This window comes from Elaeis guineensis, chromosome 5, assembly GCF_000442705.2.
Source record: "Elaeis guineensis isolate ETL-2024a chromosome 5, EG11, whole genome shotgun sequence".
Taxonomy (NCBI): Eukaryota; Viridiplantae; Streptophyta; class Magnoliopsida; order Arecales; family Arecaceae; genus Elaeis; species Elaeis guineensis.
Genome location: NC_025997.2, coordinates 127586591 through 127603511, shown reverse-complemented (window position 1 = coordinate 127603511; position 16921 = coordinate 127586591). Strand labels below are relative to the sequence as shown.

Here is a 16921-nt window from a genome sequence, read left to right as displayed (position 1 = left end):
GTCTATGGCACTGTTTCATGGACCGATCGTGATCGGACGGCCCTGGTCGCTTCCGATCGAGATCCAACAGTTCCAAGGGTTTTCTGGGCCTTGTTTGGGCCTGATTAAGATTCTTAATCTTAATCTAAGTTAGGTTTAAGATCTTTAAAAGGGCCTGATCGTGAACAGGGACGGTTTGGTTTTGTGGTGGTTGCGCACGGCTTCATCAACTGCAGAAAACCCGTGAACATCTGTGAAAAGAGAGAAAGGCTGAGACGCTGAGAGGAGGAGTAGGGAGGCTCGTGGACAGCGGACCGCGGTCACTTTAGGGGTTCAGAGGGGTCTTTCTAGAGAGAGAGCTTTTGTGAGGGAGAACTTCTTGTGAGAAAAAAATTGGATATATGAGAGTTGAGAGTGAGATCTCTTCTTGTAATATTTCTTTTTCTCATAATAAAGTTTGTATGTCCCGTGGAGACGAGCTCTATTTTTTGTTGATCCATGTATTTTAAATATTTTTATTTTATTTTATTTTTTTTTACTGTATCATGCGGTATCAAAAAAATTTTAAAATTTAATATCCTGATCAGATATCCACCCTACATTACCTACTCCCATGCGCTGTTTAAAACGGAGCATCTCCATCTTGGACAATGCCATGATCTGCTTGCTGTTGTATGGTGAGAACCTATTATTTGATTCTGTTTAAAGTCTCACTTCTCGAAGAAGAACCAAGTCGCATATCAAATTTTTTTTTGTTTGGATCTCATTAGCTTACAATAATTAAAAAAAAAATAAGAATTGCATCTCAGATACAATCTTCTGATGGTCATAGAAATCTCAATATCTGTATGATTCAGAGGATTTAGGCACCATTATTCCTCTATATATCCTATAACTATCTATCTGTCCCGTTGCATACTTGTTAGCATGTCTGCTTACTTGTCGACCTCATTTTATCACTAAAGCTCCAAAACATGCACAACACCACCTCATGTCTTGCTCCTACAATGCTAGAAAAATCATTATACTGTAGATTCTTGTAATCTAGTAACAGTCTATATGGTCATGATTTTGGTTAGTCAATGCACTGAACTTCTATTGTTGGCTGTCTCAAGTATTAATAAAAAGTCAAGATGACGTTCACAAGTAGACTGACTTAGTCATAGAAATAGCTGTAATTCTTATAATAGGTTCAAATATTTAGCTGGTGAGTCACTAGTACGTAGAGTCGAGGAACTTTTCACGTATTAATCTTTGACAACATATATCCTCTGATAAACAACATAAAAAATTCTCATGGAATGATCTCCGCTATTTGTTGGTAGTTGTGGATTGAGATGCACAAGATTTGGATAGATAATTAACTATTTTTTAAGCTCGTAAAAAGGTTTGGAAAAAATAATTATTCCGTTTAAAAAGTTCCGACGGTGCAACTAAACATTGTTGACCCCGCCTCGCTCACTCTAGCTGTTTCCGCTTGTTTCTTTCCCTTTTTAAACCGAGAATCCCAACGGTATCCATTTCGATCCTTCCCGCGTTCCAGCTCTCTCTCCCCCTCTCCCTCTCCCGCTAATTTGGATCCACGTCTGGCCCTCTTCGTGCGGCTTCAAATATGGCCGCAAATGCCCTCCCCCTCTTCCGGAGGCGCCACCGGTGCTGCCCAAACTCCGCCAAAAGCGCCATCTTTCTCCTTCTCCTTCCTTTTGATCGGCCTCCTCGCCTGCAGAGGCCTCCCCTTGGAGCGGACGGCCGCCCCGCTTCCCAGCTTCGGGAGTCCGATCGCCCCAAAGGTCTTTCGACTCTTTTGGGGCTCACTTCCTGTCTGGTTTTGATCTCTCTTTGGGTTATACGTTGAAAATTTTGGAGCTTGGAGAGTTTTCAGGCCCGGGTTTGAGTTCTTGGGTTTTTTCTTGATCTGGTTGGATCTTTTTGTGACCTGGGCCTGAATAATCTCGCACTGGATGTTGAAAGTTTGCAGCTTTTGAGGATTTCGCGGACTTGGGCTCAATTTGATCTGTGTTTTTGTTGGAAAAGATGGATCTTTTCGAGTGAAATCAACGACTGGATCAATTTGGCTTTCCTGTGCCTGTCAAGTGTTCGAGTTCTTTCGATGAAATTTTGGACCTTGGTTTGGGGTGTTCTACCTATTTGGTAACTGCGGTGGGGGAAGTATTTGGAGGTTCGGAGGTTGCGTTTGGATAATAGGTAGAAGCTTTGGAGGCTCGGGGGAGGACTCCAGCGGTTATCTGGGTGGTGTTTTGAGAGATGAGCTGCTTCCCCTGTTTTCAATTTGGCAATAAGAAGAAGCAGCATGGCTCAAGGAAGGAGACAGCTTCAGCTGCATCAGGTTCTGTTAACGGCAGAGGCTTGACAAATAAGCCTGGTGAGTTTCTCTTGCCTCCTCTTTGATCAAATCATTATCCCATCGATGTTAGTTTCTAACAAATGTATCCTATATTCTACCATAAGATGATAAATGGAGATGCTGGTTTACATGTTCAAAAACCATTTAGTTGCATCGTATTACTACCAATTCGTAGATTAGTTGTCGTTCATTGTTATTCCTTTCATCACCTTTTCATGCTGTAAATGAAAAAGTAAGCAAATTGTGAACGATAAGACAATGGTTCTAGTCCCTTCAATGTGTGAGGTTACATACTCGGTCACCAAGATACCTTTCTTCTGTGTGTTGAAAATGGGAAGTGAGAACAGTACCAAATGACAACCTCTGGATATGCAGGTAAGCACCAGGTGGTTTCAAGCATGTGCATAAACCCCTTTAACTTTGTCAGTGGAAAGTTTGAATTAATTGCAACTCACAAAGATGTAGGCTTAAGCTCTGACTTGATTGGAAGTAGACTTTTCTCTCATGAAGTTTTTCACAGGAATGAGAAGCACATGTTGTCAGATGAATAGATCATATTTTATTTCTTTCATCTCCCTAGATGAGCTCGGCCATGCATCTGCAACTAGATGATAAAAAACCTATCCACTATAGCAATCTAGGTCATCATGCATCCACAGCCATGATGACATAAATTTCAGGTTGCTTTTGCTTTTGCTAATTGCGTTCGTGTTTTGTTCTGAGTGGTTTATATTCACAACAAATCCAGTCCAGATTTTGGAAGTTTTAGAAAGGATTTTGACTGCTGGAGATAGTTTTACACATGTAAAAGACATACTACTTGATATTTTTCGCAGTGGATGATCACCTAAGCGATGCCAAGCTGTTGCTTGGATGTGGCTGGGGCAGAGAATCCAGTGCTAGGTGAGTCAAGGTGACTGCATTGTCTTTACGTTGCCTGCAACTAGAAACACTGTGTTACAAATCATGTGATCTCCGGCAACCGTTTAGAAGGAGTAGAGCCTCAACTCACCATCCTAGGTCAAAGTTACCCTTTATAGTTATCATTTGGATGTACACAGTTGGTGATAAATGTATATAGTATTTTTAATTTTGGGAATAGAGCAATTATTCTTTTGATGGATATCTTGATGGAAAGACGGTGAACCTTGGAGCATATGGACTTTCAAGCAAAATTGAGTTGACGACTAGTAGGATAGGCATCTGAATTTAAACCCTGAATCTTTCCTTCTCATGATTACACAGAGTGATAGTAGAGCTTGTAAAGGTTATCTTTACAGTGCACCTTGGGGCATATGGTGCTTTTAACAAAATTTTAATTTTGTTTATCAAATATTTTGAGGAAAATACAACTACTGCATGGAGAAGAGAAAACCATTCCAAATAACACAAATTTAATCTATAGAACAATATATTTCCAGGCATGATTGATAATTGATACTGCAATACATTTCCAAGCATGATTGATTGTTATGCATTTAAATCTGGTAGTTATACTTTTAGCTACTGCTGGAATACATGCTTGGTATTGTAGAACTAAGTATTTTTAAGATGACGAGTTATAATTCAGGCAGCATTCAAGGCAGTGCTAATTCATATATGATCATTTAGATATGATCCCAATTCCAAATATAATCACTTCCAATCTAATATAATCTACTTTTTTATGAGAAGATATAGACTAAGAATATGTCACTTGCAACTCTTTCAGTGTCTTTCCTTCATGATTCTGAGCTTCATCCATGTAGGCAGTTTGTGCTTCTAGACAATGCGGTACTTCCTCTTGATTCATTCATTCTACTGTCACTGCCATTATTATCATTGACTTTGTCCAAATAAAAACGATTGCTGTCTCATATAAGAAGTGATGGATCTAATATCTTAAATCTCCCATATTAAAATGTTTAGAAGCTAAATATTAGCAGCTCTTTGTAGTATTTGATGAGTGGCTGACACCTAATCTGCTGCTTGAGGCAGGCATGAGCATTGGCCATTTTATTGAGTGAGCTATTTCATAGATAATGCAACTTCTACCTCAATTTAATTTCAGACTTAAGGTCTGGCCCATATCATGATGCACACATTTTGAAATATATGAACATTATTGACAAAACTAGGGAACCATGGCATCTTTATGCTTCTTATTCCTCATTATATTCTATCCTGTTTTCTCTTTCAGATTTCTGTTCTTCCAGTTCTTCCTCGTCTTTTTTCTTCTTAAACCTCTCCAATAGGAAGATCGTGCTATATCAGAGTACAGAGCAATTTATCAAACGGTAGAAGTCGATGAATATGAACAATGAATGTCCTATAAAGTGCATCGTGCATTTCAATGTACTTCTCATTAGTATAATGAAGAGAAAGAGAGTAGGTTATGCAGAAAAACTATCATCTTATGACTATTTTTATATGCATTTGTTTTTATGAAATGGAAATATGTTTATATTATATGCTGTTTGTTCACAAATTATGTTAAAATACAATTAAAATAATAAATAATTATGTTTTATTGAAATTCTTGTTTGATTGCTTTTTGTAATACTTGTTTTTGGAAAAACTAACAGATATTGGAACCCAAAAAATGAGTTTGTAAGAGACAGCTCTTCAATTCATTTCTCCATTACCCTATTCTGTGCAAAATCGGGACTTACAGTCAGCTGTCATTTAAAACTCACAGAAAGTCAACCAAGCCTTATATTTTTTTTTCATCAATCTTAATTTCTGTAATTATTTGTACCATGAGAGTATTACCTTAAGAAATTTGAACATTTTAGCTTATTAGTTGAATGCTATTGCTTCACACATATTTAGTGGTAAAGGTAAAAACTCAATTTAAAGAGAGCAGCAATAACAGAACCTTAACATTAATCTATCTTTTGATTAACCACTTTCTGCTTCTCATGAAAGGGTGGCTTGTGTCTAACATTCCCTTGCAGGAGTTCCCACACAGCAGGCCCTGAATGAAGAAAACCAGAAAGATAATGGCAATGGAAATATTGCAGCACGACAATTTACATTTCGTGAGCTTGCTACAGCTACCAAGAATTTCAGACCTGATAGTCTTTTGGGTGAAGGAGGGTTTGGTAGAGTTTATAAGGGTTGCCTTGATGGTGGCGAGGTAAATGGAACCTATGCTATGGTTTTTCTTTCTTTTTCTTTTTGTCGTTGTTTTTTTATTTCTAAGAGACCTTATTCTGTTGGGAATCGTTGTAAATTTTCTACTAATTTCATTCTATTCTGATCAGATTGTGGCTGTTAAACAATTAGACAGGAATGGCTTGCAAGGCAACAAAGAATTTAGTGTCGAAGTTTTAATGCTCAGTCTCCTCCATCACCAAAATCTGGTTAAACTTATTGGATATTGCGCAGATGGTGATCAAAGACTTTTGGTTTATGAGTATATGCCTTTGGGTTCTTTAGAAGACCATCTATTTGGTACAGCTGTTACATTCATTTAGTCATTTGCTTTCTTGTTAGCTTGTAATGCATTTATCAACCACGTAACTGTCTATGTGTTTTTGTTTCTTTTGATTTTTTTTTTTTTCAAATGCTCTAGCATTTAAAGCTTAAGGCTTCAACATATCCACTTCCTTCATCGATCAAATTCCACAGTATTTTTGAATTTATTGCTTCAGGCTTGCGCTTCATTTGGTTAGTAATGCATGGTTTTATTTTTCACAGATTTACCACCCAATCAGAAACCATTAAGCTGGTATACTAGAATGAAAATAGCTTTTGGTGCTGCTCAAGGCCTAGAGTACTTGCATGATAAAGCCAACCCACCTGTAATCTACCGCGATCTCAAACCATCTAATATTCTACTAGATGAAGATTTTAATCCAAAGCTCTCGGACTTCGGGCTCGCAAAGCTCGGTCCCGTCGGGGACAAGGTACATTTCTCCTCGAGGGTGATGGGCACATACGGCTACTGCGCACCTGAGTACGCAAGAACCGGCCATCTCACTCAGAAGTCAGATATATACAGTTTTGGAGTTGTTCTGCTTGAGCTAATCACAGGGAGAAGAGTCATTGACACAGCCAAACCAACACATGATCAGAACCTTGTCGCTTGGGTATGAAATCATGAAAACTCTTTCATGGACTCTTAATACCATTTCCATAGGTTGGTAGCATTCCATCAACTTAAATTTTTTTTTTTTTTTTTCATTTCAACAGGCAATGCCCATGTTCAAAGATCAGAGGAGGTTTCCAGAGCTGGTTGACCCACTTCTTCAAAACGAATACCCACCAAAAACTCTGAACCAAGCAGTTGCAGTCGCCGCAATGTGTCTTCAGGAAGAGGCTTCAGTTCGTCCGTTAATGGCCGATGTGGTCATGGCCTTGAGCTTCCTTACGACCTCCCCGGTCGCTCCTGAGATGAGCCCCCCTCCGGTTCTCCGGTCCCCAACAATAGAAGAGGGGTCAGAATATGAGTCGTCATCAGCGGATGAGGAGAGTTCTGTCGATCGCGAGCGTGCAGTTGCCGAGGCTATGGAATGGGGCTCTTCCAATTCAAGGCATCATCAGGGATCCAAACATGGAAGCGAGTCGTCGTAAAATGCATGGACTCAAGCTTGTTCATGAACTGCATTCATAACTCAGTGTCCTCCCAAAGCTTTCTTTTGCTTTCAGTGTGTGATGATTGTTATGGTTGTGTTGAGATTGGCAGCACATCGAGTGAGAGATTTCAGGTCATGTATTGGAATAGCAGGGCTTATATTTTCGCATTCCTGTTTCTATGCTGTGCCACAGAAGGCATGTCCTTTGTGAACCATGAGAACATATGACAAATATGTGCATTGTGATCTGGAACCAGGAGCTGTATTATATTGATTCAAGCATGCTAATTCTCTATTGGCTATTTGTGATCGAGTTAATGGTCACTTGTTAATGTTTATCAGGAAATCGGTCATGGTTGCTTCCTGCATTGCGAGGTATATATGTCTGTGTTTTGGTGCTGAGATGCAAGTTCCTGCGGGATTATTTATTAACTATTTGATGGTGCAAGGCACAAACTGTCCAATGTCCAGGTTGCCCATTAGCAGGCCATGGAGTAACCACTGGTACCTGGACTGGCCAACAGATCACAAGGAAGATCACTGCTCATCAGGCTTTTAGAATGGACGAAGAGCTACTGCATCATCATGGTTGGTGATAACTGCAAAGCTTTTGAGAGCGGATCAGTATAAATAAGTGTCCAGAAGATTCTTCATTCCTTCTAAATGGTGGCGGCATGGTAATGTTCCTAAAGATGTTTGATGGACTTTTAATATATCTTCCTCTGGAGGAGGAGGAAAAAAAAAATGGAGACGTGTATCTTTTGTTTGTCTTCCCTAGCTCAATATTAGAGTCAAAATAACATCAAACCTAGTCTATTGTATCAATGCAAGATTTTTAGTAATAACTGGATAAGTTGGCACCTTTTATAAAATGTTAAAAGTAGAACTAGCTATACATTAGAGTTATAGGAATGTATTGTAGGACAAAGAGACTCATTTTTATTCTCTTGAAAAATGACTTCAGACATAAAACCATAGCCTGACTTAGAGACTATCTCTAATCAGTAAAATATAAAATGAACTCTCAAAGAATGACTCCATCACCTATAAATTTGACTCCATTGCTAATTATATTCATTTGTTACTTGCAACCATATCAATTTTATTTTGATTTGCCATCTTTTTCTCCATGTGCTTGGGAAAACTCTCACCATCGCACATGCATTGCATGTGTTAATGTTAACAAATTAAATTATAAATTTTACCAAAAAAAATTAAACAATAACAGAAATTTATTTCTATTTGATATATAATTATAACCACTAATTACTCCACTCACGTCAACTATTCACAACTTTCCCTACCATGGAATCACACGTGCCAATCCGTAGCTACTCTTGACATATACACCAAAAAGGAAAGCTATGTCTTGTTCATTGGACGGTGCAGATCGAAGGATCTGCTCATCAAGAGTCCATCTCCAGACCTTCTTTCTGAGTCCGCGCGGATCTCCACCCATCCCCTCCCTCTCCCTCTTTTTCGGGCAAACCAAAGAAACGAAGAACACCGACAGCCTTCCAATGGCCGCCTGCTCTCTAAAACCATCCACATCCATCGCTCTCCGTCCTCTTCGTCTTCCCCGCCCCTTCTCCAAGAGCTCCAAGCCCACCCTTTTTTCGATCTCCTGCGGCCCCCGCGACCACCGTTGGCCGCTGCTTCGCGGCCGGACCCTCAGCACCGAGGCCATCCTTGCCGTTCAGGCCCTCAAGCGCGCCCTCGACGACGACTCCAAGGTCGAACAGGTCGTCTCCACGGCCTTCGTCCGCCTCCTCAAGCCCGACCTTGTCGCCGCCCTCGCCGAGCTCCGGCGGCAGGGCCAGTGGCGCCTCGCCGGCAAGGTGTTTGTCGCCGCGCGCAAGGAGTTCTCCTCTAATCCCGACTACTCCCTTTACGCCGCGATGGTCGCCGCGATGGCGAGAAATGGGATGCGGGAAGAGATCGGTCTCTTGGTGTCGGACCTGCTTGCGGAGCGGGAGAAGGGAGATGGGTTCTCGGCGGATGATATAAGAGGGTTGGCGCGGGTTGTCCAGGCTTTGATTGGGGTGGGGAGTGGGAAGGCCGTGAAGTATATGTACAGAGAGATGAAGAGAAGGAATTGTGTTCCCAACGAGTTCTTGTTTAAGGATTTGATGAGAGGACTCAGGGGACTGGGTGAGGGAGAGGCCGCCGATGATGTGGAGAGGGATTTCGAGGTTTGGTCAAATGGTGGGTCAAGAAGTGAGCTGCTACGTGTTTGATGAAATGCTCGGCCGAATGGAACAGGTTAGTTTACCTGCCCATTATTTTTTCTCCTTTAAGATGAAATTTTAGATTTTTCAGATGATTTGGACTCGGCTTGTTTGTTAGTCTACTTGACTGTTGACCCGGACATTTCTTTTATAATTATCATTGGTTTTCAAAATTATGAGCAATGATTCGCATGATTAATATAGATGAACTTTTTTGAGTGGATTTAACACTGGTGCTGTAGGTGAGTATATAAAGTACTGAAATGGATTTAAAAGGATAGATTACCAAAAAGAAAACTTAATTATCAAATTAACTATCAAAAAGCAAAACCCGATATCTCCTATGGGCTATGCCGAAAGGGATTTATTTACGGAAGTGTCGGAAACTTGGAATATGATTGGGTTTTGTTACTAAACTGTTGGAATAGGAGAAGATTCATGATTGTGCTTGCATTAACGGAAAACACATTTGGTCCGATCTCAAACAGTATCACAAATACTATAATTGGCTTGTGGTTAGCTCCAAAAAGGCCCATGTTATGGTGTCCTCTAGTAGACGTGGGCTTTGGGCCAAGTCCACTCCGATACCATTTCCTTCAATAGTGATTGCTGATTTTGATAGCACATATCTTTCTTACTTATGCTTTTTAAGCCACCATAGTTAGTGAAGATGCAATGCCTCTATTAGCTGCTGTGTCTATTTTGGTGGTGTCATCATCCCATCCTTCGGAGAATTAAGTGTCATCGACTTTGTCCTTGTGATGTTGCAAGGTAACTAACTTTTAATTGAAATTTTGACTATCTAGTTTTGCAGCTTTGATTTGTCTCTTTGTTTGACTGTTGGATTCTTGCCATAGGAAAGTGGCATTCATTATCTGTCCTTCACAAAGGCCAGAAGCTGCTCGCTTTATGAGAACAAAATATGAGGATGCTTTTGAATATTTACAAATAAATCTGCCCTTTAGAGACCTTTCCTGGTTTGGAAATTACGATGGTGAGCTCCTCTCAAAAGAATTACTGACACAATTGAGGCTATGGACCTTAATGAAGAGAAAGTAATACACAGAGGAACGTGACTAATACCTCTACTATATTATGTTCCTAGCTGGGTGTTAAAGCATCTCCCACCTTTTTTAATGTAATTGTTGAAAAATATTTACCTCTTTATGAAATGAACCCACCGTGTCTAAGCAAACTTTTTTTCCCCTCTCTCACCTATCTATAGGTCTCTCTCTGTCTGTCGGTCTTTTGTTGTTGTACGAGAGAGAACACAAATTTAGCAATCTAAAGCTGGAGCTCATCTTATGACGTTGCTCTTAAATATGCATCGAACATGCACAGTGCTAGTCATATTAACATGCATAGATCTTTTTCCATCATCAAACATTAATATCTTGAAATCGATAACCTAGAATGGACTGGCAAAAATGGGTTACCAGACCACCTCTTTTTCATAGGATGGTTGCCATTTTAGGTTGTATGGGAGTAGTAAATAATGCTTTAACTTAGAAGGAAGAAGATAGGCTGAAAATGCAACAAACATGCACTTTTCTGCTTCTGCTAGAATATTTTAATTGTTCTTGTAGGACTCGTTTGGTTGACAGAAAGTGAAGGGGGGAAGATACACTTCCTGGAAAGTAGAGAAAGAGCCTCTTAGTTGGTTGGAGTTTTAAGAAAAGAGAGAGTGGAAAAAGCACTTCCCATGAGAAGTTACTTCCTACATTTCATGAGAAGTGAAAACCTATAGAGGAGATGGGTTTTGACACTTTCCGTGATATGGAAAGTGGTGGTATTTTTTTTCCTAAAATTTAAAATTTATAGCTAAAATTTAGTAAAATATCAATGGATGGTTAGCATGAAATACTGAATAGTAATATAATATTATATTAATATAATCCTAATATTTATATAAATATAATATTAATATTTATTATATTTTAATATTATTTTAATATTTACATTAATATAATATTTTTATTAATATTAATATAATATTATATTTGTATCTATATTAATAAATTTATTATATTAAAATATTCATATTATATTAATATAATATTAATATATTAGTATTATATTAACACAATAAATTATTATAGTCTAATATTATATTATAATATATTAATATAATATTTATATTAATATAAATATAATATTAATATATATATATAATTTATGAGTAAAAATGTATGGTTTTATATCTATTAAGGGTATAATAGGTATTTTACACAGTTTTTTTCAGAAAAATAGGTGCTCATCCAAATATAAGCTACTTTATAATAAATCATTTTCCCATGGTCAACCAAACATACCAAAATCCTATTTTCAAGAAACTTTCGAGGAAGTTACTTCCTAGGAAGTTACTTTTTGGGAAAAAAAGTCCTCGCGAACCAAACGAGTCCATATAGATAATTTTCTTTATGTCTACTTGTTGAGAACTTTCTGGGAAGAAAAGTCCTTCCTGCGAACCAAACGAGTCCATATAGATAATTTTCTTTATATCTACTTGTTGAGAAGCTCATGTAGTTAAAGTTCTTTATGTTGGATTTTCATGATTTCATGCATGCAAAAAAATTTTAAAATAAATATACAGTGAAATTTAAAAATTTCATATTAAATCTAATTTAATCTAAGCATGCATAAGATCAAATCTTAAAATCATAAACAGAATCATCATATGTGAGATAAGATTTAGATACAGAAATCAAATAGAGAAAAATAAATAGAGAACATATCATGGCATTGATCAATCTTCACCGCGAACTGATGATCATGGATGTCTTCCGAAGGGCCCTTAAAGCCGCACAACTGTCCGACTTTTATGGATATCCACACGAGATTTCGATCTGATCAGAAGCTTTTTGATCTCATCAGGGTGCTAGCTCCATTGCAGAGATCGCATCTTGATGGTTGAAAATATTTTTTTTTCTCAAGACACTCTTAGAGAAGAAGAAAAACATAGGAGGATGTTGATTTCTACATTAGAGATTATGAGAAGAACTTTTTCTTCTTTTTTCTTTTTAAAATTTATGCACCAAATCTCTACACTAGAGATATAAGAATTTTGTCCAACTTTTGGACAAAGAGAAGAAGAAAAATCCATGTTCAAACATAGACAAAAGATGGGAGAGAAGATGTCCTAACAACCAACCTTTGGTTGTTGTAAGAAAAAGAGGATATGAAGCATATTGCCTCACGCCCATGACCTTCACACCGTGTCTTTCTTCCTTGGTTTTTCATGCACTTTTTCTCTGGTTTGTGGTGTCAAAACCTGATCACAATCAGCCCATCAAACACCCCATATGGTGCTAGGTTTAAATAAAAATTGGAGATAGAGTTTAGATAGGAGATAAGAGTCCAAGTAGCCTTGGACTCTCTCTTTATTATGCCACCCACCCATTTTTTGTTTGCGCCAGATATCACACGGAAATAGGAGAGTTTCCCATGGTTCTTACACGCTAAAAACTCACGCAAAACTTTTCCTTTTGGGCGTCCAAAAACTAGTTGGCGTGGGGCTTTCTTATGCGCATGGAGAGGAGGAGTTTCAATCTCATGGGACTCTTCTTTTAAGTGGCTGATTTAAACCAATTTAAATCCTAACCAATCCTAATCATATTAGTAATTGATTAGATCCAAATAGATAGAAATCCAAATCTGATTTGGAGCCCAAACTATTTAGATTAGGTATCACCTAATTAGAGGAGTCCTAATTTTTTTGGACTCTCTTTTGGTGCTTGAATCAAATTCAATTTAATTCTAATCCAATTAGAATTTGGCGCACCCATGAAAATGAGAATTCTTAGTCCAAATAGGAATTCAAATATTCTTGTTTGGATCCTAGTCTAATTAGGAATTGAGTCAAACCCAAATCCTAATTCAATTAGGAATCATTCTCTCATGCAATTTGATTATCTCATAACCCAATTAGATTTGATCAAATCAAATTTATATCAAGTCACATTAAATCTAATTTAATTAGATTTGATGCAAGCCCCATAACTCAATCAAATTGAGCCACTTAGCAATCCAATTGCTAATTAATCGTCCTTTAATTCACTAACTTTTTGGCGAGTTACTTAATTGCAACTTTTGCATTTGATCAATCATCAATCAAATTGATAATCAAATCCTATCATGATTCATAATCGTAATTCAATCATCTGATCAGTCAAAAGTCTTTTTGTGTGTGATCCCATAGATTCTATTCTGTCTGGTAATGAGATATATTGTGATCCTTATCATTGAAGGATTGGAATCGTTCCAACTCTGCCCACTAAGAATCATCGATCATCAAGATGATGCTGGTAGGTTTCACAATCCATCAGTGACACCTACTAGTATGTAGTGGCAATCTAGTAAAATAAAAGGTGATGAACCTCTAGGTGCAGTTAATGTATGATACAGTCTCTCTGTCGTGAGTTTCGATTAGATGACAGGTTATAGATGAATCGTCAAACCTCATCATCGGTCATATGATAGATTCAATTAGTTCGAGTTCATATGTGATTCTCATGAAAATTTTTTTCATTAATCACACTGCTATGGCCATAGACTTAAAGACTCAGCTTCATAAATCCCATAGGACTAATCCCTTCTGCTAGGATCGATAAATCCCATCTAGGTGCACACCCTACTTCTGCAGTGTACCAACTGTCGCCAACATCCACTACAAGGGCTCATTGAGATTCATGTTTATGTGTTAGTCAAACTCTAGCAGTCTCACTGTGAGCAGCTGTAACATCGTAGGTCAAAGGACCAGTCATACAACTACAGCATCGAGAAAGCCACTAACGAGTGAGCAGACATCCATGTGACTTCTTGTGTTGGCCACGCTCAGTGCTAGTTGTTCTCTAACAACCACCTGTACTTTCGCTCCAATGTCACTACACTGCAGATTCGAGACTCATTTGTCCGAAAGAAGCGATCCGTGCACTGGTCTATTCGGATCAATCACCATCCCAATGATGATTCTATGACCATGAGCAATTTAGGAATTAATCATCAATGACACAGTCTCAAATTCTCAATCCTTTGAGAATATGTGTCATTATCTTGTTAATCTCTTGGATGATTCATGGACACATAAAACATGAATGGTAATATAAATATCCATAAAGTATAAAAATATATCCTAAAAATATAATATGTATCAGCCAAGATTGGCTTTTAGGGTATACATCCAACACTTTATAATATCATTGGCAAGGGTACATGTACAGAAAACAGCATGAAGAAGAATACAAGTAATGCATCTTGTTATGTAGGCTTTGATAGATAATATCTATGATGAAACAGGATCTTTTTTACACTTAAAATTTCTGTTTTTAATCTTTTTGGTGGAGATGATAACGTAATGACCCCACCACCAATGCTGCTCCACCGGTAGATCATTCTAGACAACCCAAAATAGAATAGCAAAACCAGGTCAGTGGAGTTAACCCTGCAACTATGCTTTAAAAATGCATGCAAATTGTGGCTTCTAAGAAAACTAGAGATTTTAGGTGATATGTGCATCAGGTTATTATTCTTAGGTTGGGACAAGAAGTTTGTGGCGCCTACGTGGATTATGTGGTCATTATCCAGGACCCAGTTTTGGAAACACATTGATGGGGCAAGAAGTCTGTGGCGTCTAGAAGAATCTGGGCCCCTTCAAAATTCTGAAAGACTAGAACTGTTAATTTTGTAGTTCTGGACAAAATTTCAGTCATGTGGAGACGGGACCTCTTATTATCAGATTAAGCTAGGTTTCTGGATACTGAAGTCTTAAATTTATTAAGATTCTGAACCAAGAAGCGTTAAATGTGTCCCAAAGGAGGTCGGTCTGTGAGAATCCATGACACTTTTACCTGCTGCGAGGCATCCTCTTAGTCATGCCACTTAATAGCTGGAGCAAGCTGTGGATCAACAAATCCACATTGAAACATCGATGATTTGTCACATAATACAAGCTATCCTACGTTTCTTATCCCTCACTCCTGCAGAGTGAGGAGAAATGCAGTTTGGAGGGGTGTGCCCTATTATTGTTGTAGGGGAATGAATGGTACTTTAGTGATTATCTGCCACAGCTTTCCTGAGTTTTCAGCATGACAGGTTTCAATTGTACGAGTATTATATATCAAAAAAAAAAAAGGAATCTAAGTATCCACCTCCAGCATAGCAGTGAGAAAACAAGAGGAGAATTATATAATCTTAGGTCCCAACTGGAACCTTTTCTACATATTTAACAATCTTAATAATCAATGGTGAACACTTTGCCCTTGCATAAACTCTTCCATATTTCGGCCTACAACTCCTTGCAAGAACCATTTTTCCAGTAAGCATTTTGGTGGGGGCATGGGATATTATTCAGTATTCATACGGATTGGTGCTTTGAAGTAATTAAGTTTCAGAGAGCAACTCAGGAAAGAAACATCAGCCAGATGGATACACAAGAAGTACCGAGAGCAGAAATCACAAATGATCAGCAATCATTAGTTCACAGAATCTTGATGCAAACTCATCCAAAGGATGGCAGAGTTAATGGGTGGTCCAGAGCAGTTAAAATCTCCTAGTCTGTTTCATTAACTAGGTTTATGGTCAGAATCCACTAAAATAAAAGGATCGATGGTGGATAAAATTTAAGAAAGTTTTGTGCTAATGGAGTCTACCAAGAGGTTGATTGCATCATCCAATAACTCAAGCAACCTTACAATTTCCAGTTATATCTCATACTAAATTTTTCTGATCAACCTCATTGTTTCATAATGAAAAAGGAAAATCTCAACGTATTGTTCTTTCATAAAGAATCAGACTCGAAATTATTGGGGGCAAAAAAAAATCTTACTCTGAGCAGAAATTCCCTGCTTAAGCCTGTCCCTCTCCATCTTCTCTTTGGTGGATGGTCTTCTGTGCATACATGTAGCGAGCAAAGTTACGAACGAGGAAAAGCAGCATAATCTGCCAACTAATAGCAGGCCAATTAAAACTGGGTTTAATCCTTTCGCTCCCTAGATCATAGCATTGCCCCTCTCGTCCATAATAACATTTCCCTGTGTATTGCGAAGATGGCCATCTAGTCACAAGAATACAGAAGGTAAATAATATGATGTTGTGTATGAGCTGGTCATTACTTAAAATATCACATAATGTTTCTACTTTGTTTAGCACAAAACAACAAAGGCAAAATAATGAAATCTGGAATTTGCTCTCGACCAGCTCAGCAATAGCAGTTGATGCATGTCTCAAGCTAGGAAAGGGAGGCATGACACCTCCTATTTAAACTTTAATAAGATGTCAAACTGAAAGTTAGGCTCAGCATAAGAAACATCAGTGGAAAAGCAGGGGGCGAGCACAGGAATAGTACATGGTAATATCACAAGAATTTGACCAAAATTTATCCTGTTGCCAAATAAGGATACCTCAGATGAAGGTACAAAGGTTACTTTGAAGATTGAATGCAGATATTCTTTTTTTTGATGTGAATAGGAGGTGGTAGGAAGCTCCTCCCATTTTATTCCAAGGAAAACAAAGTGCTCTGTAATAGATAACAGAGTCTGACAATAGAAGAATGCAGATATTCATGCAAGATGGTCAAACTTTTTGATGGATGATCTTCATCCAAAAAAAAAAAAAAGCCTTTTGGTGGATAACCATTTGAGAAAGTCCATCTCTCTGATGGATAATGGGATCGATAGCATATATTCCTTACAAAGATGTTTTACCTAAGGCATAAGAAAGGTCAGGTGAACATGTAACCATAGTCTCATTAGAATATGAAAGTACCAAGAGCAAAAAATGGAAAATTCTTTAAT

At 38.1% G+C, this 16921-nt stretch overlaps 2 protein-coding genes across 3 annotated transcripts; both read left to right on the top strand.

Moving 5' to 3' along the window:
- The first annotated feature begins 1614 nt into the window (after nucleotides 1-1614).
- On the top strand, nucleotides 1615-7205 carry LOC105046168 (probable serine/threonine-protein kinase PBL26). The gene is made up of 5 exons (XM_010924690.3): nucleotides 1615-2362; nucleotides 5281-5462; nucleotides 5590-5779; nucleotides 6026-6417; nucleotides 6521-7205. Exons 1-5 carry the CDS (start codon nucleotides 2245-2247, stop codon nucleotides 6899-6901), a joined length of 1263 nt encoding a protein of 420 aa, XP_010922992.1. The 5' UTR covers nucleotides 1615-2244; the 3' UTR covers nucleotides 6902-7205.
- A 1131-nt stretch (nucleotides 7206-8336) lies between these two features.
- LOC105045819 (protein THYLAKOID ASSEMBLY 8, chloroplastic) lies at nucleotides 8337-10326 on the top strand. Of its 2 annotated transcripts, XR_012141680.1 has the most exons (3): nucleotides 8337-9165; nucleotides 9793-9902; nucleotides 9989-10326. XR_012141680.1 is itself a non-coding variant. In XM_010924233.4 (2 exons), exon 1 carries the CDS (start codon nucleotides 8424-8426, stop codon nucleotides 9138-9140), a length of 717 nt encoding a protein of 238 aa, XP_010922535.1. In that variant the 5' UTR covers nucleotides 8337-8423; the 3' UTR covers nucleotides 9141-9165; nucleotides 9989-10326. The 2 variants fall into 2 exon arrangements, 1 of the variants encoding a protein (XP_010922535.1); XM_010924233.4 differs by lacking the exon at nucleotides 9793-9902.
- The last annotated feature ends 6595 nt before the right edge of the window (nucleotides 10327-16921 follow it).